This window comes from Pleurodeles waltl, chromosome 3_1, assembly GCF_031143425.1.
Source record: "Pleurodeles waltl isolate 20211129_DDA chromosome 3_1, aPleWal1.hap1.20221129, whole genome shotgun sequence".
NCBI classification, from domain to species: Eukaryota; Metazoa; Chordata; class Amphibia; order Caudata; family Salamandridae; genus Pleurodeles; species Pleurodeles waltl.
The window spans coordinates 1,279,261,022-1,279,286,657 of record NC_090440.1 but is presented as its reverse complement, the minus strand read 5'-3'; the positions used below and the strand labels follow the sequence as shown (position 1 = coordinate 1,279,286,657).

Genomic DNA, 25,636 nt, shown 5'->3' with positions numbered 1-25,636 from the left:
TCTCTCCACTCCTTGTCACACTAGTGGAGGAGTCCCTGGTATATTCGGAGAGAGGACACCCATATCTACAAAGGTTCCAAAGTCAGAACAGTATAGGACAATTTATCTCTATATGCAGACGATCTATTACGCTTTCTGGCAGACCTGAATTGCAACACCACCTTGATGATGAAAAGACTGGCAGAATATTAGAATAGTTCTGGGTATTCCATTCATTGTGCAAGATCAGTCCTTTTCCAGGTGCATCAGTGGTCCATCAAAATATGAAACAATTGCAATAGTAGCATAAAAAGTAACCGTTTCTGCTGTGAAATAGCCCGAGACTTAATGGAATGCTATAAACTTAAAAGTATAATTAAAAATTACACTGTACGCTGGAACAACCTTCCACTGTTCCTGCTGAGCTACGCCACTTACACGTCAAGAAGGTAGAGGCCACACTGAGAACATTACTGTGAGCACCTAAAACTTCCTGTGTAGATTTTCATAAACACTACATTCAAATCATGAGGGTATAGTCCTTATAAATGTTAGGAGTTATTTTTAGCCAGCCCCTGCACCCCAATGGACGTTTCATCCATTAAACTTGACTGGCTAAGCAGAAGTCCTAAGATATGTGCACAAGTTTTTTTTATCAACCCTACAACCTAAAACCCCAAATGTGTTTGCTACACGGTGGCTCACGTCCAAGGCAATAGGCTGGGATAAGGAAAAAGGAACAGCACTCCGGGCTGGTACTGTTCTTCTGAAGTGGCCAGACTAAAATGTTGAAAGTGCAAGATGGTACAGGTATTTAAAAAAACTTGGGGATTTAATGGCATGTAAACCTTCTCTGATTGGCAGAGTAGGGCTTCACACACTCTGAATAATTTAAAATGTACAATTTTAATATGTTCTTGGCTGTCAGAGGATAAACTGGGCACATATCCAAGATAACTCCCCTCTGAAGGCCAAGGTATTGACAGAAATGGAAACAAAAGCAATATCTAGCATACACAGAACAATCTTACAAACATAATCCGGAATCAAGAAGAAATGGGATAAGGGATCTAAAGGAAATATAAGATGAGGATTGAGAAGAAGCACTAATAAACCCATGTGAGGTGGCTAAACAATCTAGCCTTAAACTCCCAAAACTAAAATACTCCATACTACCACAGATCTGAGCTACAAGACAATTGGTCAGACAGGGGATACAAAATGCCCGAGATGCCAAAGAGAAATAAGTGGACCTCCTACTCACTAGATATGAAGACTGCACAAACCTTTCCAGATCCAGGAACCTGGAAAAGGGATTATACAAGGGCAAAAGTTGCCCAAAAAATAGGGAATAAATATTGGGGCAAAAGAGGCATTTAATACACTGGATGCCCAATCCGATGCCTTCCCAAAAATTACATTAATAGATAAACTTAGATGGGGTTTATTATACTCCCCCAGAGAGATCAGCGTCTCCACTCATGACCATTACCAATTGTACTGCACACTAACTAGCACTACTGGAAGAAGTGCTAAAGGCGTGACACTATTGGTAAACAACAACAACTGTATTTTTGTTTTGTTTTTTACTTGCTACACTGTTAGTTTTGTGACCTGTTAAACAAAATCAACTAAACTTTTCAATAAATTAAAATCTGTGGATCACATCTTAAAATTGTAAATGGATTTTGGGCTGTTTCAACAGTTATATATGTTAATGATACACAAATAATTTATTAGGATTTTAATTAGAACAAAAACATTTACCTGTCAATAACGGTATGTATCTGTTGGTAGACACATCACGCAGGCCAAGTTTGCTACATTCAGGGAACAGCAAGATTATACTCTCCCTCAGTCTGCAGTCTAACACTGACAATCAAGATATGTTTTTCATTACAGCTGCTTAAGCTACAGTAAGCAAATGTCCCCATTTATTGGTTATTAGTACACTATATGAAATGCTGTGATAGGTGGAGTAAATATTAAGTGCTGGCACTAACTATTGGGAACCTCTGTTCTAAGCTTATTGGAAGCGAACAAGGACTGGGGTAGGTGATCTGTCTGTCTGCCTGTGTGGGTGTTATTAGGGGCACAGGTCCTAACAGCCGCACTGGCTGCAAGCTGCTGAACATTAACCACCTCAGTTCAGGCTCATAATTGTGTGGTCACCAGGTCTCGTACTTTTTTCAATGCTCACATCTGATACATTAACAATACACATGAATGTGCTTCATCACTTTTATCAGTGGATCATAGGGACTAAAAATAGTCATACATTTCTTGATAGGCAACTATTCTGAGTTGGCGTATTGGTTTAGAATTCACAATTTTAAGTATTTGCGTCATGCCAAATGCTTTCAGTATATGGACACATTTTAAGGTCAGTACAGAAACCCACCTATTGGAAACAAGCACATCAAAGCAACTGAAAGAGCCTAGGTTCTAGGAACAGATGCCCTTGTTCATGGGATTGGGGGAAATCTTGCATTTTAGCACAGTGGGACAGCAGAATTTACATGTTAGTAAGTATTCGGTTTTCCAAAAGAATGGAATCAGGAGGTTCAGTCATTTTACCCCCTTTCTCACTCTAACCACAAATCTGAATGCAGCAAGGCAAAGCCAATAGAAAATAATTAAAGTGAGGATGTTATAAGCGTGGTTGAGTTCAAAAAGTGTTTAATCTTTGTATTTTTCAATTCTGAACAATGAGTGGAACACTTGTGGCATATGAGGCGAATTCATAAACCAAAAGGGGTATCAAATCTAGGATCTGGTATTTTGAGTCACCCAAGGAGATAATTAAGCAAATAGGAATTACAGCATAGTGAGGAAATACCCCAACTGGTATTTAACTGTGTGTTTATCCCCTTGCACAATATTCCCTAAAACAAATGCAATTTTCAAATTAATATTACAAAAGCATACACAATGGCATCGGCGATCCCACCACACTTACTGACATTCAGAATTTAACTCACGTTGATTTTGAAAGCTTGTATAGTGTTATCCAGGAGAAGAATATTGCAGACCACCTCGGTGTGCTGTCGATCTCTTGCCAGCTCTGATGCTCGTACATTGTAGGTTCTGCCGGTAGGCAATCGAAAACGTGCGGTCATTACTGTCCACACAAGGTCTTCAAGAAGGGAAAGAGACAGATTGGTTACGTCATTTATAGCATGAAAACCGCAATCCCTAAAACTTTCAACTTCAAATCAAGTTAGATCCCATTTCGATTGCATACATTGTAAAACGCTGAACTAACGAGTCGGCAAGGATGAAAGAAACCGTGGCCAATATGAATCGAAGCCACGCAGTGCATGTAACAGTTTCATTAATGACATTCAGTAATCAAAAAGCAGTAATCTCTTAACAGTATATGCCAGCAGTTCCCAACCTTATGACTTCCGACGACACCCACTGAATAACTAGTGGAATGCGGAAACCCCCAAGCAATTTGTACAATATGAAATTTAAAACAGTAAATTGTAAAAATACACAAACAAGGAAAGAAGGAAAATATATTCATTTAACTATTTGTTGTTTCACAAATTGAAAATACATTTCATACTCCAAGGCTATCAAATCAAACACAATAGTAGTTTTTTTTTTGTTTTTTTTTTTTTAAACAGCGCAGATCCTGAACTCAAGTATTTGTTGGTGCGCTCATATATGATCATCAAAAAAGGATGTACCCTGCAACAAAAACCAATTGCTAAAGATCACACAATTAGGCTACGCATGGATTGAGCCAAGATTTTCCAGTTTCACGCTTGTCAACTCAGCCACTAGATTGGTATTGTCTTCCTGCCATCAATGTGCTTAACTTTTGGAAGATGAGATTAAACCTTGGGTGACATTCAGAATCCACATTTTATTCTGGGCTGTTTTACATAGGATAAGGCTGTTCAAAGAAAACTAGCGCTTCACAACAGATGCAGACTACATACAATACATGTTTCCTGCCCAACTCTGGTGGTACACTACACAAACAGCTAACAGTTAAGTGTGTTCATTCTGTAGCACAAACAGTTCTTTGCGGTATATATATTTTAGCAGCACACTCAACAATTTAGACTGACATCCAAACACCTGTTTAAAGTGAGAGGCCGCCCGAGGGTCACTGCAGCACTCTTTATGTATTAGAGTTGTGCCTTAATGCCGGCCCAGGCCCCAAGCTGCCTGTGTGTGCGCTGTTCAACCTCTAAACAAATCTCACACACGCAGCTCTTCTGCATATGGGCAAGGCGCGGCCAGATGTGGGAAAGGGAGCATAGCTATATAAGCCTTGTTGGATTCTTGGTTCTATAGGGCAAATGCAAGCTAGCTAGTCACAAATTCGGACACTTCCCCTTATTTAAGGGATACTCCTGTTCTAACTTCGTCTCAACACGTGGTGAAAAAGGGCCTTGGCGATTATAAAAAATGCAAACCTTAAACACGTGGACGTCTTCGAGCACACAGAGCGGAAGACCGATTAACTGATATGGCCGCAATGGACAGAGAGAGTTGTGTATCCAAGTCCGAAACTTTGAAATGTGTATGATGGAATATGTTTAACTGTATACTCTACTCTAATTGTGTCTTTTTGCAAACAAAAGTGTAAAGTTTTGGGAGGGGTGTTAAGGAAGTAATATAGTAAGTCTGAGTCTCGATGTATTGTTATGATATTTCTGTTGTTTAGCCGTTCCACATTTCTATTCACTTAAGTACTAAAACAAACCATATTCCAACTGCAAAAAGAAATAGCTTTAAGTATTGCTAGCATAATTATGTTTTCAGGACCTGGGGGTATGGGTACTCCACACATCATAATTTAAGGTCATGACCTGTTCAGTGGACACACAGATCACTCTACTGGGTGCTGGAGGCAGTGGACAAAATAGATTAGTAGAAACAACAAGAAATGCTTCTCGACCATGATCACACACAACATTACTAATTTCTTGAAAAGCAACTCTGAAAAAGTAACCAAACACTGTAATTAGGTTAGCTACCCCATTGTAATTCCTCCCTTCCCACAATGCACTGCTCTTGACCACATACATGACTAATGACGGACAACAACAACTACACTGATGACAATGTCACTGGTATCTATCTGCTAGGTGAGGCTTTGCCTCTGGGAGTAACATACAAGGAATGCTTGCTGTTTTCCCTTTGCCTCTTGGTGCACTTACTCCACACCTTAATTTGTAGTAAACTACTGGCAACACTTCACCAGTCAGATCTTATTTTCATAGGCAACAAATAAAGCTTACCCGTTGGATGGATATCATTGTGATTAAAGGTGGAAAGGTTGTAGACAAGGTTCAAGGCAAAGTGAAACGTCCTGCACTAAGTACACAGAAATTCTGAAAAACGGTATAGGATGGAGGGTTAAATGTAAAATGTCATCATACAGGCTAGAAATCTGGGGGACGCAATCAAAGTGCCTAAACTATTTGGTAAATTCACTAAGAAGTTGAAGTGAAATATATTTCCTATAGTTCTCAAGGCCCCCACCCAAACTGGTAAAATACCTACACACTGAAAGGCACAAGTAAGACTAGCTTGCTAAAGGTTTTAATGATGCAATAATCTTCCAGTGAACAGACTATTCCAATAACTAGTGATAATAATAAGCCTGGGAGGAAAAGCTGAAAAGTCATAAGTAAGATCAAGACAATACATTTTTAACTGAAAGAGTGGATACAAGGAACAGCCTACCAGCAGAAGTATAACTGAAAAGATCTTGCATCTCTTGTTGTGAACTTGCAGGATACATGTATCAAGATTTGCGGGGAAGAGTAGACTGGATGGGCCTGGCTATTCCTATCAGATTAAATATTTTCGGTCGGCCTTTAGCAGCTGGGTGTTATCGCAGTGTCTATAGGCCACAGAGAGGTACTTTTTACCAGTAATCTACAATATTACCATACTAGGCAAGGGTTTTGGCATTGGTACCCACTCTAACAAACTCTGAAGGTCTTCACTGTGATGGTTCTTGTTAGGTCTCATTGTTATGGGTTGTATATTGTTCTGCAAACTGTGTTTTGTTTTTTTACATATTTGTAATTTTATAACTGGATGAATTATGGCTACCGGGCTATGTGCATCAAAATAGGTGGGTATTGGGTAAAGTAGGAAGCTAATGTTAAGGGGCAAAGGCTTCACTAGTTCATCAGGAACGGTCATGCCAGATTTCATAGGTTTTATCTCTTTATTATGAAATGATATAACAAAACCAGTAGGGCTGACCTGCTTACTATAAAACAACATTTCTTAAAGACAATATGCTTATAGGGGTGGATAGTTATTATGCAATGCTAAAGCCTGTAGGCAGGTATGTTGTTACAAGAAATTTAACAGATTACTGTGGTAGGCAAGGGTTTTGGTGCTGATGATCCATCCAGATAAATTGTGGGGTAAGGCAATTTGCACTATGATAACTCATATTGAGTTGGATTAGTAGAGATTTTTTATTGTTTTGACAGCTGTATTGCGTACATATTTGTATTTTTACTACAGTATACTCAATGGTTGCCTTGTGGGAAGCCTCATGAACCAACACTATAGATCTAAATTGGTTATGCTAACTAACCATTGATAAAGGTTATGTGCTTCATTGTTTATAATGAAGAGTTATGATAAAGGCAGTAGGCCTCACATTTTGATTGTGAAAAACATGTAAAAGTCAATAGGCATTTAAGGATAGATTGTCACTGCTCTGCAGAAAAGCATACATACAGGTATTTTGTTATTTGAAATGTCACAGATGAACTTTGGAGGGAATGAGTTTGTTGTGGACTCCTGTCTCTAATAAGCTCTGGAGTGAGATTTTATATATATATACACACACACACACACACACACACACACACACACACACACACACACATTTCACAAAAAAAAAAACAAAGGTTATAGGGACATTGTAGTTGGGTTCAGATTTTTCACGCACAAAACCATAGAAATGTAGCTTTTATAGTTAGAGTTACTTCGGTGGCCAAGATGGCGGCCGGAGCGGATGCCTGATTCAGAGGCTCCGCTCGCGGCCCACCAAATACAGCATATATCCTGTTCCCTGCGGCATTTCTCCACCGCCCCAGTGACCCACGGGGACCCCCAATAGTGACGGGGGTGCTCCAGTGACCGGAGGGGCTCAGGCGCTGCCCAGTGGGTCACGGCTTCCCCGATCCCGGGAGTCGCGGTGGCCGGCAATCGGGCCTGTCGGGCCTCCTTGCGCTCGGCGCGGGAGCCGCGTGTTGCCAGGCTTGGCCTCCTGTGGTCCTGGACCGGACCTTCCCCTGCTGTGATGCTGGGGTGAATCGGGCCCTCCCTGTCACGGGCACCCAGGCCGGGCCCCCTGTGGTGGGGGCCCGCAGAGACCGTGGCCGATTCCACACGCGCCCGTGGGGGGGGGGGGTGTAGGGCTGTGTGTGCCGAGACACAAGAGTGCTCCGACCAAGACGGAGCAGCCATCCTTTGGGCCTACGTCTGGGCGGCCCCAACTATTTTGGTGAGAAGGCGCCGCGGCCGACGATTGGGCTTGTGGGGCCTCTCTGCGCGGGAGCCGCTTGCTGCCGGACGCGGCCTCCCTGGGTCCCGGATCGGACCTTCCCTTGCCACGTTGCTGGGGCGAGTCGGCCCCCCCTGAGGCGGGGGGGGGGGGGTCCGCGGAGGCCACGGCTGAACTAACACGCGCCCGTGAGAGGCCTCAGATGGACACCCAGGGCCATCAGCAATGAAACAACGATCTCTCGGGGGGAGCCAAAACAATCTCAAAGATAGCAGCCTTACAAAGGCTTGCTGATTTCCAGAGGCTGTGGAACCTCTTGATTGAGGAGTCTAAGTAACGCCACAGGGGCTGGGGGAAATCGCACAAGGCTCAGCAATATTACTTTGATGCTGCAGAGGCTGAAGCGTGGATGAGTGAACAGGAACTGTAAGACTCGGGCCGTGTGCATCAACACGCAGGAACGCTCCTGCAAAGACAGAGCAATCATCCTTCGGGTCTCTGCCTGGGCGGCCCCAACTACCACGGTGAGTCGCGCTGGGCTCCCTCGCCACGGGCACCTGGACTCGTGCCCTTGGGATTGGGCCGAGTGGGCTAGCACTGGGCCCTTGGGAGTAAATTAGTGACGACGGCCTGCCGCCGCTTCTCTCTGATCCTGGCCCTCATGACGGTGCCTTAAGATATATTAACCCAGGAGGGTGTTAGCCCGTACGCCTCATCGTGAGCAACCTTAATCGATTATCCTGCACCCCTTGGCAACTTTATCCAAAACCAGCCTCGGCGAGCAGCCCAGCGTTGACTATCGTCTCGTGACGCAATGGTTAAGCCAAAACACCCTAAACCGGGGAGCCACATGGACAGTTGCATCCCCCCTCCCGCAAGTCATTCTGATACGCAAATCAACGACACTTCTTCAGGTGAGCGAAACGCTGCGCACGCATTCCCTGCAATTCGACAAACTCTTGCAAGCAATAATGGACACCAAGACATCACTAAAAGGCAAAAATCAATGCTGCGGTTTTAGAAGTTTCATTGCTTCGTGCAGATCATCGAAAGCTTACGGACAGGGTTAACGATACAGAATCTGCACTAAAAACTGTCCAACCAGAGGTCGCAAACATGAGAACCAAAATTCAACAAATGGAACTAAAACTAAGGCAACTGCAGCGCAGGGCTGAGGATGCGGAGGGCCGTTCCAGACATAATAACATCATATTCCTGGGCGTCCCGGGACGCTTAGAGACTCCCAAAGCAGAGGAATTTATAGAAAACTGGCTGAAAAACCTAATGAAAATACAGGACAACACCAAGGTTCCGGTAATAGAAAGAGCACACAGAATTCCAGGAAGACGCCCCCCCCCCCCCCGGCCTAGCGCCCCACCCCGACCTCTGATAGTGCGGTTCCTAAATTACAGACAGAGATCTAGTTCTCCAACATTTCAGTTCCACAGGCACAATTAGCTTGGAAAACAGCAACGTATCAGCCTACCCAGATTACACAATGGAAGTACAACGTAAAAGAACATCATATTTCAAAATTAAACAAATACTGAGTGAACACAAAATTACTTATTCACTCATGTTCCCAGCTCGCCTCCGAATCATAATCGACGAAAAGACAGATGTTCTCCATGCCGGAGGACGCTAGGACATGGATACACGCCAAGGACCTGGCCGTTCCATCGGCGGGGGACGCAGCGGAGGAGGCATGATCACTCCCGGTGCTAGGAGAAAGAAAAAAGAAAAACACAACGGTGCGCCCAACAAAGTCGCAGATGGCTGCCGACCAAGTGCAAATTTTAAAAGAAGCCAGTACATTTGCACGATCGTTCTCAGCCACCACGAGCGAAGTGGATATCAACGATAGTGGCTCTACAGGTAGCAGGTCCAGTTCATCCTTATCTCAATTGTTGGTCGGGCCTGACCTCACTCCGCGGCTGGCAGACGAGATTTGAGAATCCACGGAATGTGCTTCCAGTGGGTCATCTGGCCCTGAAGCCCCCAGAGCATCAGCACTGATGGATATGGTCACCCTGGGACAAAGGCTGAACCGACAATGATCCTATAAGCCGCGGTGTAACCAACACTGGACAACATGTCTGCACTCTGATCTACGCAGGGAAAGAAGCATATTGGAGGAGGGCCAAGAGGGTGCCTACCTCAACCAACTCACGTCCCCCACCACCTGAACGGTACCCGAATGGAACTGAACTGTTCAGACTCTAGTTTAGGCACTGGTTGTGCCACTTCGTTTCAAATAGGGCTTTGCCCAAAGTACCCTTTTTTTGTTGGTTTTCCTTTCCTTTCTCTCTATATCGGGGTCTATCCCCCATCTCCAGGGTCGATGTTTCATGGCGTGGGGGCTTGGGCGTGGGGGGACGGATTGCGGGGGCGCTGGGTGGCGGGTCGGAGAGTGAGACTGTGACCCGCTGTGTGTTTCCTTATGGATTTAAACAATACCATACGATATAATGCACAAGGAACCTATTTACTACATACTAACATGGAATGTGAAAGGCATGGCGGGAACATCTAAACGCAATCAAATATATTCACATTTAAAACATCATCAAATACACATAGCTATTCTACAAGAAACACATGTCACACCAGAAGATATTACGCAGATTGAGAAAAGATGTGCGGGACAAATATATGGCTCTGGAACATCGACCTTTGCAAGAGGAGTGCTGATTTGGATAGCGCCAAGGGTCCCCTACATAGTAAAACGCAGCACCACTGATACAGAAGGCAGGTACATACAATTAGTAGGCTCACTAGACGGTGAAACGCTAGCGATAAACAGGGTATATGTCCCAAACATTAAACAGGGTGAATTCCTACAAAAAACGATCTCTCACTTATCACACGATTTAACAATACCAAGTATTTGGGGCGGGGACATGAATTGTGTCCCCAAATAGATATGGATAGATCACACCCACCACTGGTGGCTGCCCCAGTAGCGAAAAACTCACAGATGTTACGAACATGGATAACAGACGGGAGCCTGATAGATGTATGGAGACACCTACACCCTCAATAAAGGGAATACTCCTATCACTCCCCTGTACATTTGCTACATACCCACATAGATCTCATCCTCGCCTCACAGGATTTAACACACAGACTAACAACAGCAGAATACACCACTAGGATAATTTCGGATCACTGCCCACTTATCGTCCACATTAGGTGGGGTAGGACATGCGCTTGTATTCCAACCTGGCGTCTCCAACCCCGATTACTACAAGACCCCCCGTTCAGAAAAGAAATAGCCACACACATTTCCTCGTATTTTACCCTAAATACCGGGCCTTCGAGTTCCAAGGCAAATGAATGGGATTCACACAAGGCAGTTTTGAGGGGCACATGCATATCTAGGACAGTGGGGTTAAGGCATACAATGTCGCAAGAGCTCTGCAAATTAGAACGGGACATCCATATTGCAGAATGCAAACAAATAGAGGGCATTGTCACAGCCGCGGAGCTCAACAGACTACGCACACAATGGAACAAAGCGGATAGGCGCCTAAGGCACTATGATAACCGCCACTACGTGGCCCACACATGCGGAAGGGGATAGATCAGGTAAACTACTGGCATGGCTATTGAGAAATGAACATCGGAAACTCCCTATTGGGGACATTCGCTTGGATACAGTGATAACTGAATAATCAAGTGGAAATAAACAGCGCCTTTAGAGAATATTATAGTACATTATACAAGCCCCCCCCCCCTCAGCAGAACAATTAAAAGAGTTCTTCTGTGGCATCAAATTAAACCACCTAACTGCTACTCAGTTGGTGGACATGGAGAAACCAATTGATATAGCAGAGATACAACAAGCCCTACAACAATTAACTCATGGCAAAGCACCAGGCAGTGACGGCATTCCCATATAGTATTATAGCGCGTTCCAGAAACAAACGTTAACACCTTACCTAGCAATGCTAACTGAGGCTCTAGAATACGGTAAACTACCAGACACTTGGGCTTCGGCAGGATATACGTTAACTGGGTGAGGGTACTATATTCTAACCCAACAGCGAGAGTTAAAACAGGAGACATGATATTCGAGAGGTTCAGCATTGGGAGAGGCACCAGACAGGGTTGCCCACTGCCCCCACTGTTATTCGCCCTAGCTATAGAGCCTTTGGCTGCCAGGCTTCGCACACTAGCCTCAGCTTGGGGCATCCCGGACGGACACACACCGTATAGTGTCATTATACGCGGATGACGCACTAATATTCCTACGAAATCTCTACCCGATTTATTGAAATTACAGCACCAATTTGGCTCGGTATCCGTATTAAAAGTGAACTGGTCTAAATCATGCTTATTCCCTATGCAACCGGTCCCGGAAATATATCAATTAACCTCTAATCCAGGTGGCTTGAAATGGTGCTACACCACCTTTAAATATTTAGGGATAAATGTGTATCATGATACCCAGGACCTCAAGGACGGTAACCTGGGAAAAGTGATCCGATCCGTCAAGGGCTCTCTGCCTTTCTGGTGCTCGCTTCGCCTTTCGCCCATGGGTAGTGTGGCCATAGCAAAGATGTTAATACTACCACGTCTACTGTACTTCTTTATGGCCCTCCCACTGGCATTGCCTTTCTCCTTTTTCAGATCACTGATTAGCATTTTAATAGACTTAATCTGGGGCAATGGCCGGCGGAGTGTGCCATTATCCAAAATATATCAACCACTTACATTAGGAGGGCTGGGGGCACCAAGATTTGAACTATATTATGCATCCGCCCAATTGCAATGGATATTTAAATGGCTCGGAAACCCTACGGGTGTAGAAACACAGAAAACTAGGACATACTGACATCTTGCAACACCTGATGAACCAAGATGGATTTAAACACTCACGGAATATCTTACTGAATAATGTGCATGGGGACGCTACGCTCTCACAGAAGACAAAAAAAACGCAGTATTCCCCCAGGATCCCATTACTGGCCATCCCAAAAATTGCTAAGATTGCAACCACGGTAGGCCTGAGTACATGGCCCGAGAAGGGCATACTTACCGTAGGTGATATTTACAGTGAAGGGCAACGTCTAACATATGAGGCACTGGCGGATACATATACCCTGGGACAGGGTAGTTTTCTTGCCTATGGTGCAATACGACACTTGGTACGTTCAGTCTGGAGTTGCGGAAATGGGGAACCAAACACAGCCCCTATATTACACTATCTGATTGAGAACATAGCTACCCCAATGAATGTATCGAGGACCTACAAAATTGTGACCACACATATTGAACATGGACAGGAGCAAGCAAAAAACAGATGGGATCAGGTACTACCAGAACCACTCTCACAGGACACATGGAACCAGGCCATGAAAATGATCTATGAAGTATCACGTAACCCCAGTTTCCGCTATACTCAGTTTAACTATGTACAAACATATTTATCACCCCATCGTCTAGCGCGCGTGTTCCCCCAGACGCCACAGAAGTGCCCCAGATGCTGCAATACAGAGGCCACTTTTTTTTCATATGACATGGGACTGTCCTCCAATTCTGCATGCATGGAACGACATATTAACCATGCTAACCGAATGGACTGACATTCCGCTGTCCCTCAAGCCTGAATTATGTTTACTTGGAATAGTGGTAAGATCCAAAAGGCAGAAACAGACTCACAGATGCATAGCACTAGCGATGTATAGACGCTTAATAGCCATGCATTGGAAGGCGCCTAATGCGCCAAGTATCAACCAGTGGCAATCCGAGCTGTTGCGCTGGGCGAAGGCGGAAGCACAGACATTACAATCACTCCAGGAAAAAGGGATCCAGATCAAAGGAGTGGACACATGGAATTCCTTTGTGATAACCTTGGAAAGCAAGGATGATAACCGACCCCCCCTAAATAAATAAACAACCAAATGTCAATGACGGGCAATACCTAGCAGTTGACAGTTCAGGCTTGAAATATGGACACTACATGTTAATCCAGTAGACATAGTAAAAGGGCATACCAACAAGAAATAATTGAATCTGTGGAGTCTGGGGAAATTGGTACCACAATTACAATGAGACGAGCGCTCGCTGGTAATAGACCAGACCATGGGAGGGCACGCACTTGGAGCCGTAGATTGCCCTGGATGGCCATTCTGCCGTACTCCTTCCCGCCTGGGCGGTTGTTCCTCCCTGCCCCACCCCGGGATGTCCTGCCCCGACACTTGACCATTATAAGAGCACATGCTGCGTAGCTCCAGCTGCCTCAAGGGACTCCGTGTGTGGGGGGGGGGGGGGTCCTGGAGGCGCCCTTCTCTCCCTCACTTCCCCCTCACCCCATCCGCTGCGCGCACTGGCCCCAAATACGACCTCACTCTGTCTCTCACTCAATCCTCTCTCTCCCTCTTTTTTTTCTTTATCTTTTTTTTTCCTTCTTGGTTAGCACTCTCTATGGCATGTTTCCCCCCCCCCCTTGTTTTGCACTCATTGTGAATATAATGTTTCCAAGAATCCTCTTCCAATCGCATAATCGTATTCATACCGCTAAGTATGCATGTAAAATGGAAGAATTAGCATTGGAACACGTAAATAATTGTATAAATATGTATCACAACTTTCATTTGATCTTTGTATCTCATTGTTGAAATAATAATAAAAACATATGAAAAAAAATAATTCTTAGAGTTACTTCAAGTAACTATAACTTCTGCGCTAAGGGGACTATAAACCACTCCCTCACCACACAGTTTTCTCATCAATAATTTCACTGCAAATGTTACAGTGATATTATCAATTATGTCATAGAAGATGTCATGAGTGATGTAATATCTGGGGTAACTAGCAGTCTAACCTCGAGAGTTAGTTACCTTAGGGCACAAGTTATAGTTACTTGAAATAAATAACTATAAAAGCTGAATTCTTTTGTTTGTTTTTTAGTGAATTCCTAAGGCTTTTTTATTCTATTTCCTAACTATAACATCCCTGAAAGTTTTGTTTATTTTTCAGTGAATTTCTAGCTTTTTTTTTTTAACATTAAGATGGCCATCGCAATGCACAAGGGGTGGCTTTGGTGGACACAGTGCTTGACCAGGTATTGTGCCCCCACCCCCCCATCCAAGCTTGCTGCTCCTACTTCCCCCTTTGCCTGGCAATCAATTGTACAGATCCATGCCCCCGCTCCCTCATTACAGCCCTGTGTGGCTGTTGTTCTGCCACTGCCTTTGCCGCCTGCCCTGAACAGTTAGCTTGCTGCCCATCCACTTCCTCCCTACCCTCTGAGTCCATGAGTCCATGCACAAGCCCCCTCCCTCCCGCCCTGCATGGTCCAATGTGCTGCTACTGCCCTCCATTTAGCTTGATGTCCCTGCCCACCTCTCCTGCCCTCTGTCCCCAATTCTATGCCCCATCATTGCCCTCCTACTTAGCCTGTATTTGCTGCCCATACATCCTTCCCCCTGCTCTCCGATGTCTGTGTGCACCCCCTGCTCCTCCCTTTTTGCCCACCAAGTTCCATGGACCTGCCACTGCCCATTCTATTGATTGAGTGTTCTGTTGAACTCGCACTGCCCTTCCTGTCTGCCTAGCATGGTCAGATAGCTGTTGCCTGTCCCTGCCACCTCAACCCTGCCTGTCCGAGTTCCATGACCCTATCCCCTCGCTCCTATTCTCCATGGTCCATTTTGTTGTCACCCCCTTCTACCTTCCATGCTCAACTGTGCTGCAACTGCTTCTTCTGCCTCTCCTGCGTGGTCTGTTGTGAAGCCCCTGCCTCTGCTCTCTTGTCTGTGTCAAGCCCCTATCCTTCCTTTCTGCCCTCCATAGTCCTTTGTGCATGCCCCTGCCCCCTCCCTCTTGCTCACAGTGGCCATTATGCTGCCACTAACCCTCCTGCTTGCCATGCATGGTTTTCACAGCCCTTCCCACCTGTCCAGTGTGGTCAGCATGCTGCCCCTGACCCCCTTCCACCTTCCCTCCATTGTCTATGTGCATGCCATTATAGTCTCACTGTTGCTATCAATGGTGTTGTGCTTTCAGTGCCCATCCCACCTGACCTTTATAATCAGTTTGCTGCTCCTGCCCCCTTGCCACCTGCCCTCAGTTTTGCATGTACAGACCCAGATCCCCTGGCTTCTGCCTTTACTGGTCCGCTGTCATGCCCCCGCCCCATCCTTCCTGCCCTTCATGGTCAGTTATGCTGCAACTGTCCCTCCTGTCTGTCCGGTATGGTCAGCTTGCTGCCCCTCCATCTTTACCCTCTGCTATCTGGCCCTGCTCCTCCCTACTGCTTTCAATGGTCTGTTGTGCTGCACTGCAGTCCCGTTTGCCCTGTATGGTGTATTGTGCTGCTGCAACCCCTGACGACTGCCCTGAAAGGTCACTTTAGTGCACTGCGCATCTCCCTCCTGCCCTCTGTTATCAGAGTCCATGCCCCTACCCCATTCCTCCTGCCTTCTGTGATACAATGTACCATACTTTCCAACATTTTGAACTTGGGAAGAGGGAGATTTTGAAATAGAAATCCTGGCAATATGAATTTCCTCCAAGAACTTACATTGAAAATGAGGAGATTTTAAGCAGGGGACAGATAATATAAATCCCCTTTGGGCTTAGAAACATCAGGAGACTACTTCTTGAATCGGGTCTGTTGGCATGTACGGTTGTACTGCCCACTGCCTCTTCCTTCTACCCTCAATGGTCTGTTACACTGCAATAGCCTCTCTTGCCTGCCGTACGCGGTTGGTGTATTGCTACTGATCCCATTTCTCCCTCCCCTGTATGGTCTGTTGTGCTGCCGCTGCCCATCCCGCCTGCCCAACTTAGTCAGTCTGTACACTCTGCACCCCTTTCCTGCCTTCAATTATCAGAGTCCATGACCCTTACACCTGCCTCCCAACAGTATTCTAAAGAACAACTAGATTGCTAACATTCTATATTTTATACAAAAGTGTGGCACGTCTGACATCATCTTGATGTATTCAATACTAATACCTAAAGCATTTCCTGAAGAAATACTAAAAATTAGAGGGCCTTACTCCCATAGAAATTATGGTATGTGCTCTAAAAAACTAAAATGTGAACACATTTTCTGAGCTAACAAATAGCGACAAAGCATTAAAAAATAATTTGCTATCATTATGTTTTTTGATCCAGTTGATCTCTTGATTTGTTACACTTAGGGGAGAAACTATATTGTTACGGCCAGAGCTGCAGACTTTGCAACTGGGGAACCAGGGTTGAGTTTCGGTGTCTGCTCGACATCCTGTAATTTTGGGCAAACCATTTTATCTCCCCATGCCTATAACCAAAATTAATAGGTCCTTGTGTAATGTAACTGATGTTCATGTTCGGGTCACGTATGCGGCATATAAAAAAGCAACAAAAAAAAATTACGTGTTTTGCACACTTCTATTATTGGTTTATGCTTGGGAGACTTCTTTGTTATGAAGCTCCCTAATTTCCTCATTTACTACAGCATCCTCAGTAGAAAATGCTTTCAGTTTCCCACTCCGACTCCATCAAAATGGCATTCAGATGTACCATAATTTTGGCATAAATTTAGAATGATAACTCTAGTTGCTCATTACATCACTGTAAATTAATTACCAGGGAGTTGTGGTAGCTTGCTGCTAGTGTTGAAAGTGTATGTTTCAGTCTGCATGTTAGGATGCTTTAATTAAACAGAAGAGGGAGATATTTGAGAACTCACTTAAGACATGTCCTGAATTTTGCTTCCTACAGCACTAACCATAATTTCTATGACGAAATGAACCCCTCGTTTTGTTCCTTTCTAAATTAAATGTTTTACGTTTTACCAGTTTGATTCAATCAAGGTGGCTTCAGGTGCGTCACACTTTTGTCATAAGCAAGACTGTTTGGGCTCTAGTTGTTCTTCAGAATACTCTGGGAGGCTGCAGTAGAACACAAGAGAACCAACTGACAAGCCGTTCCTGTTTGAAGTAAAAAAATTTCTGAGAATGTCTGACTTCATTCTCATATCGTGAGAATGATGGTGTGAATTTACAGAAAATATGCTCTCATTTTAGCTTTTGAAGCATCTTCCATAACCTTTATGGGAAAATCGTGAGAAAATAGTTGTCTCTCAAACAGGATTCATAAAATCCCAGAAGGCTTTTTCACTGGGTAAATCACCTTGGAACACATCACAATTCTAAAAATCAGTATGGTACCGTCCTCAAATTATTTATATTGTAACCAAAATCTGTTATCACCCTTTATACATTCTCGTTTTTGTGATACCCCAATATCTGCTAGTTACTGCAAAGCAGTTCAACATGGACCAAGCCTCAGAGTCCTGCAAATGCTGACACAGCATGCTGTGGTCAGACAATAAAGGGGGTTCATTTGGACCCCTATGTATGTCCTATGGGGTCTGGGTGTACTCACCCTGACCACTTGCATATTTTTTTTAACTCATTTTCAGGACACAGAGACCAAGTCCCCGAATCTTGTAATGGCTTCCAAAACATATTGTTCAGGTTGTCACCAACCAATTAGAATAGACTAGTCTCCTTTAAGTTGGCCAATCAGAGCATATCTGAGCACCAACTGCCCAGGTATCTATATTTACTTTACGCACCAAAATCTAGCTTCCTGCCATATTTGTTGCAATTCCGTTCAGCGGTTCACGCTGTAATCCCATCTGAAGACCCTATGGGAAAATGTGTTTTGGGACCTCTGTTTTTCTCAGCCCCCGCTTGACAGATGACCCCAGAACTTTCAAGACAGCAGTTCAAGTGAGTGGCGTACTGATTTTGAAAATTTCGTGAAGATTCGTTAAACGGTGTCAACGTTATTGGCAAAACAAAAAACTTTTTCCTATGGAAACTAGGTCCCAACTATAACTACCTACTGGTGTCTGCAACTAGGTAATATGTAGCGCCTCTGGATCAGCTCTGTTCTGCGATAGGTCAGAATTTCATTTACAATCTGCTTAAATCCATGACAGAGGCCTGCGTGGAGTAATGGTTCAATTCACATCAGTCACTGGCCCTCTTGCCCTGTGAATTACGGTATTTTCTGATCACTGAAGTACATCAGCCTGAAAATGACCATGGTTCAGTATCTGGGGTGGTTAGCCAGTACTTTAGTTTTAAATATTCTCCTTTTATGGTGCCCCTTTCATTTCTGTGCATCTCCTTTGTTATTTTAATATTTCTTAAGAGGATACTACAGTGCTCCAGGGAGTGCTCACTGGTCTCTTCCTAGCCACCCATTTAATTTGAAGTGCGTCACACCCACAAGGCCTCATCCTCTACCTCAGGAGACCTTTATCGAATGCTGCTGTTCATACTGTATCGTTGTTTTACCATTTCAGGATGGAGAGCCCATTAGTTCTAACTGTGCAGCTATGCTTGAACTTTAAAACAACAACAGATTATTTATATTACCTTTCTAAGATGGACACCTGCTGCTTTGTTTAGTTTGCAAGCATGCACCTTCAGTGTTTAGACAGCAGCATGTTTTCTTTTTAATACTTGTATTATTTAAATGCATCCAGTAAATGTTGTTGAGTTTGTGTGTGTTTTATTTCAGTTCTATCAGAGAGTGCTTGCAAGAATGAGTCAGTGAATGGATGCATGAGAGCAAATATAAGTGAGAGTACATATATGTTGACTTTTTGAGCATCCAAACCCATCAACGCACAAAAGGCACTTTCATTCATAAGCCAGACCTAGTGGCATTGCACATTCTTTCACTTCCTTGTTGGTAGCAAAGTTGAGAGGCTAAGAATGTCCATCTTTGTTTCTTTCCCCGACTTGTCTAGGAGTCCTACTCTGAATTCAAGGTGTATTGTGGAAATGACAGTCTTTAAACTCAATAAGGCTCCGGTCCTTCAACTCTTTGTGTGTTATCTCCTTCTCCACTCATTGCACTGAAGATCCCAGAGGCAGGACATTATTCTCTGTTTGAGCAATTTTGTCTGAACACTGTCCAGAATTCTCCCCATGCTGATAAAACTTTTCAAAGCCCCAGGTTATGGCCTACATGTCTATGTGGCATGTAGTAACCCTGACTTCCCCCAAAAAAGGGTCTCACCTCCAGCCCCTGCCTTCTCCAAATGAACCACAAGACAGGCTTCCCCGAGTAACCTATGAGCTGCTGGTAGCTCTCCAACTACTTGCAAGTAAGTCTGGCTAAAGTAATATATGTATAACAAAAACTGAAGCTTGTATTTTCGAAACTCAGAAGAGATTTGAAGAAAAATGTTCAACTCCCAAAATATATTTAAAGCTGATATTTTAATGATAAGTCAAGCAGCCTTTGGGAGACTTATTACTATTCTTATTATCTTGGTACAAGAGCACTGCAGTTATGGCTGTTAATTATTACTCATAACAAGACATTCCACATTAATAATGCTTTTTTAATGGGGGGGAGGGGGTGGCATGGCCAATAATGTAATCTTGTCAGATGTGACCACTATTACACCACTAATAATATAAACAACTTGCAAATATTCATTGAACATAAGTAATTCTTATTGAAAAAAAAAATGGAGGAAATCTCACACTCTAGGGACTGTCCAGTAGGTTGCGATCTCAGAGATAAAAATATATGTTTTAATGTATCTTATGTACTCATAGGAAGGCTTCGAGTTCCTGTTTCTTTAAAAACAAATATCTCAGCGAGCTCAAAATGACGAATGGTTAACCAGCCACTGGAGGTTTGCTGACATTTATGTGTGGCAGAAAACACTTGAAGCGTACAATGCCACTCCAAGGGGCTACAGAAGCTTATTCCAAGTGCTCTACTTTGCAATTTCAGAAACTGTTGCCAATTTACATCCAGCCCCAATTCAACAAGAAGTAACAGAAAAAATCCTCTTGCTGCCTTTCTTTTGTCTTTTTTTCAAACCGTGTGTCATATGGATGCTTTTTACACTGAAGCTCAAGACCACAAAAACAAACATGTCAACTATCACCATCTTAAGGCAATCAACTGCTACATTCTGAGAGGAGCAAGCCACAGATTATTAGACGGTCTAGAGCAGGTCTAAGAGTTAGCCGACCAGCCACTTGCAGGATAACTGTGTGTTTGGTCAGACACTCTAGAATCAGACTGTGAAAGCCTTCTAGACTGCAGCACGAAACTTCAAGAGGGATCTGCACCGGAGCTCCAGTGTAAGCTGGGTGTCTTTTACCTTTTCCCTTCCACGTACCGACTGGATAATGGGCACAAGCCCCAAATGCTCAAGTCTCCGGGGTTTGAATGGTTGACAGTTATTGCAACAGATGATTACTCTTTTGTATGGAGGCACTGAGAAGAGACATGAATAAATACTTTCCCCGACATGAATTTGGATTTTATTTGCATCTGGATTTTATTTGAAACTTCATTTTAATACCTGAAATACCACATTCTTATCGTGCAACGAATTACAGCATCTGTTGGTGTGATTTTGAGGAGGATACGCTGTGCACCTCCATCGATTACTGTATGCACTACACTCCCACATCCCAAGGGAAATTGGGGATGTGCAGTGAGTGCTCAGCTCTGGGTGTTTTCGGCTGCGGCTGGTGGGAGACCTCGTTTACGACTGTCTAGGATACTATTGCCACGCCTTTGTAGGAGACAGGAAGTGAATTTCTCCTCACGAAGTGAGCGAACTGCCTGCCGTTTCAAACCTCATTCTGGATTTTGCCAGCCATTTTATGTCAGTGTTTCCTACATGTTTGTGTGTTCCAGTTATATCGGCGGCCATCTTAAGCAGAGTTTGTTAAAGGCTGAATCTATCTCTGTGACATAGCAACATTCAGTACCTGTTGAGAAACTGATTATATGAAAAACATTTCGTATTATAAGAGAAAAATATCACTATTATAAAGAGCATTTAATTATTCAATACCTTGGCAGAAACAAATAAGGTGATAACATGCAGTTAGACCCTCCTTCAAAATTCCTACAAATGAAAGGTGAACCACTGATACCTTGGAAAAGATGGAAGGAGGAGTTTCAAATGTATTAGATGGCAATAGAAAGCCAGCAGAGAGGAAAAAACATCCTACTGCATTCTTTAGGGTCTGAAGGACAAGATGTTTTCAGATCCTTGCCTAAAACTGAAAATGAGGACAAAGATGAGGAAATAAATGTATTTGATGACGCTCTATTGAGATTAGATGCTCGCTTTAAGCCCACTATAAGTACCACACTTAAGAGAGATATTTTTTCTATTAGGCAGCAGAAAGAAGGGGAATCTACTGATGAATTCTTAACTGCATTAAGAAGCTTGTCAAATACATGTAATTTTAGAAAACACAACAAATGAGATGATACGTCATCAGCTCATGGTTAACACCAATAACAAATGTATCCAAGAACGTTTATTGATTATGGGGGAATCCCACCATGGAGGAAGCGGTAGCATCAGCAAAAGGTTTCGGACAGTCCATGCAAACAGGTAAAAAAAGAATTAAATGAAACATAAGGCAAAAAAAAAAAAGAATGAGGTTTATGCTGTGGCTGAAAAGCATGTAAGAAATGAGAGCTATAAAAGTAGATGTAAAGCTAATAGAAAGTACTGCTTTAGATGTGATGATCCTAACCATTTTGCATCTTCAAGGAATTGTCCTGCACTAAAAAAAAATGAAACAACCGTAGAAGAAAGGGTCATTTTTCAAACATGTGCAGGGATATGAAGAAACAACATAAACATGGGATTGTACAGACGCACATCTTTCAGAGAAATTAATATTGAAGATGATATGGTCATGGAGAAAACGTAGTATTAACGGTGAACACAAAAAAAAGAAGATGATGAACCCATTATTCCACCCACGTGAGTTCAGTGCTGTCCATGATGGCAGATTCTGGTTCACTCACAATTTCCAGAGTGTACTTTTAAACTAAATTTGGAGAAAAAATGCCAGCTTTGTTACAACCTAACATAATAGCGGTTACTTTTGATGGATGACGTATTGATTTTGTAGGTTACTTTGTAGCCAAAACAAAGTTGGAAGGAGGAGCGCCCCAAATGAAAATGTAGGTGGCTAAAAAGGAGCAAATGTGCTATGGTGGAAAGACCAAAGGACACTACACCCACACTTATGCAGAGGATCCTGCATTAGTGATACAAGAGTTGCAAGCTAAGGAGAAAATAGTTTCCTCCTTCACTGAAGTATTCAGTGAAACATTGGGAAATTTGCATGGCTATGTACATGAAGTAAGATTAAAGAATGAGGCAGAACCAATCAAACAAAAATTGTGAATGGTACCATTCAGTGTTAGACAGAAGAAACATGATTTCTTAGATCAAATGCAAAGAGAGGATGTCATTGAAGGAATAGAAACATCAGAGTAGATTTCCCCTGTGGTTTTGGCCAAGAACAACAATGGCAAACTCAGGTTGTGCATAGACTTGAGGGCACTTAACTAAAGCATCATTGTGGATAGGATCCTTTGCCAAAAATAATTGACTTGCAGGCTTTGTTCACTGGAGCCACATTGTTTTGTACCACAGACTTATGAAGTGCCTACCCCCAAATTAACTTGGTAGAAAAGAAAAGGTATTTGGCTGCTTTCATCACACCCTGTGGTGTGAACCAGTTCATAAGGATGCCATTCGGACTGGAATCAGCATCTTGAGTATTTCAAAGAGCCATGCTACATATGTTCAGGGACATGGAAGTTCAAGTAAGATGCTTTCAGAACGATATCCTGGTATTTGCCAAAACAGTGGAATAATATTATAATGTACATCAAGAAGTTTACGGAAGACTATCCAAGAGAAGTCTTGTGTTCAGTGTAAATTATTTGAGTCCAAGGTGGACTGCTTGGGACATACAATACCTGCCAAGGGTATAGTACCAAAGGATAATCTTGTGGATGTGATCAGAAAAACAGCCACGCCTGATAACAGAGAGAAATGGATGCCTTTTCTAGGTTTTTGCAAGGACTGTGGGAGAATTGTGAAAGATGTTGCACTGTGATGGAGCCATTGAGAAAGTTGTTTCATAAAGATTGCCCGTTTGTATAGGGAACTGACTAGCAAGCAAAATGCATTTGAATGGATTAAGTCACAAACTGTAAATGCACCTGCTCTCCAACCTTTTGCAGAAGGAATGAAGCATGTGATATCAGTGGATGCAAGTGCTTGCAGGCTGGGTGTAATTGTCACAAGGATCAGGTAGATATGAGTGGATGGTAGCGTATGCCTCTAAAACATTAAATGAATTGGAATGCAAGTATTCTGTAACTGAACAAGAGTTACTAGAGTGTGTGGGCTACAAACCACTTCAGACATTTCATTTGGGGAAATCGTTTTGCCATTGTGACGGATCACAAGCCTCTTATATCCATTTTATTACCTAGTGGTGGAAGGAATTCTACTGCCTGCATTGCCAGGTTATGCGCTAAACTACAAGAGCACAGTGTTGATGTTAGTTATGTGCCTGGCTGTCTGAATAAAGCAGCAGATTTCCTATCCAGGTTGCCTCAACAAGAGGTGAAAGTGAATGATGAGGATTTTGATGTGGGGGCTAGCGTACATGATGTATGTGGAGCAAATGCAGAAGTGAATGATGAAGAAAAGTGAATCAATGAATATGCCAGCAATGAGGAACTGAACAATGTTAAAAAAACACTTTGCAGATGGTTGTCCCAATATCAAAAGTCTGGTAGGTCTTTTACATTCCTCTGCACAGGTGGCATTAGAGTGGCAACAAATGGTGTTGTTTCGAAATGACAAATGCATTCCACCAGTGAATCTGCGAAACTATCTCCTTGAATGGTGTCACCAGAGCCATATGGGAATGACTATGTTGAAAAAGCAAATACATAGACATTACTGAAGGCGAGGGATGGATGTTGATGCTGAACGTCTTGTGAGATAGGATGATGTGTGTAAAGTGGCAGAAAAAACTAAAATAAAAAATACAAAAAAAAAAAAAAAAAAAACATCTGAAGATTCAAATAGCCCCTATGCGAGTAACGCCATGGCCAGAATGTGCATAGCAAAAGGTGGGGTTAGAGATTGTGGGACCTTTAAAGAATTTACTACGGAATGTGAGATTTGCAATTGTGCTCATAGACTATCATTTAAAGTGGCCTGAGGCGAACTTTGTTGAAAGTATCAGTTCTGGTGCTGTGACTGAATTCCTTATGGAACTATTTAGTAGAAACGGCTTCAGAGAAATTAATTACCGACTATGGTGGGCAAATCATTTCTAATGAGATGACACAAGTTCTCAAGAGTCACAAAATAAAACAGGTACGTACAGCTTTATGAGTCACAATGCAATGATTTAGTGGAACGATTTAATGGTTATTTGAAGGAAAGTATTCTCTTGGCTGTGGTGGGAAATATCCCCTTCCTTGTACCTATTTGTGAAAGATTGTGGGCACATAGAATCACACCACAAACTGTCACTGGTGTATCAGCATTTGCGCTAATGAAGGGAAGACAACCCACCTTCTTGATCAGTCCATAGTGGTCCTAAATCAAATTTACTAAACACAAAGTGAGGAGTGAGAAATATATGAATGTCAGGAGAATGGTCAGTAACAAGCAGTGTCAGTGAAAGAGCCAATATGACATGGCAGTTACCTCCTATAACATAGTTGTATGGTGACTTTGTGAGAATAAGATGGGGAAGAAGACTGAGTAAGGGCATAAGAAAATTTTCTAAAGCTATCAAGATGATCAAAGTCAACAGGGGAAATGTGATCAACCAAGATAGCAAATGTTGAAGTATGAGAAGACTTTCCAAGTGTACTAATGATTGGATTAGTTAAGGACCTGTGAAGTGTGGAAGTGATGTGGAACATAATCAAATGGATGAACAATATGGAGATGATAATGAGTTGTGTATTGTGGAGATTCTGTTAGTGAGCAATGAAAGTCCACAACCATGAGCTGAGGTAACTAACATGTCTATAACAGGAGAAAGTTCTGTAGACTAATAGCCCAGCAGAAAGTGATGATGAGTCTATAGCTAACAGTGTGATTTGCTCCAAAGGATTCCTTCAAGGAAACTTTTGTTTGATGATTAACTTGAGTTCTTGCGTCACACATTGTTAACAAGAGAGATGTGTCACATACCCGGGTCCATGTTTTGGACCCGTGACAGTTTCCTGGGCCTGTTGGTTTGGGCGGGATGCAGGAGCAGAGTCCCTTTCGAGATTCTAAAGCTGAACACCAGCGAAGGTGACTGGACCTCC

The 25,636-nt window shown here is 43.2% G+C and overlaps 1 protein-coding gene across 3 annotated transcripts in view; it reads right to left on the bottom strand.

Moving 5' to 3' along the window:
• The window catches only part of PTPN4 (protein tyrosine phosphatase non-receptor type 4), a 975,501-nt gene that overhangs the window by 911,165 nt on the left and 38,700 nt on the right, over positions 1–25,636 (bottom strand). For all 3 annotated transcript variants that reach the window (XM_069224613.1, XM_069224612.1, XM_069224614.1), the window contains exon 2: positions 2,961–3,115. In XM_069224613.1, the coding sequence (XP_069080714.1) occupies positions 2,961–3,098 (138 nt within the window). In that variant the 5' untranslated portion in view covers positions 3,099–3,115. The remainder of the gene's footprint in view (positions 1–2,960; positions 3,116–25,636) is intronic.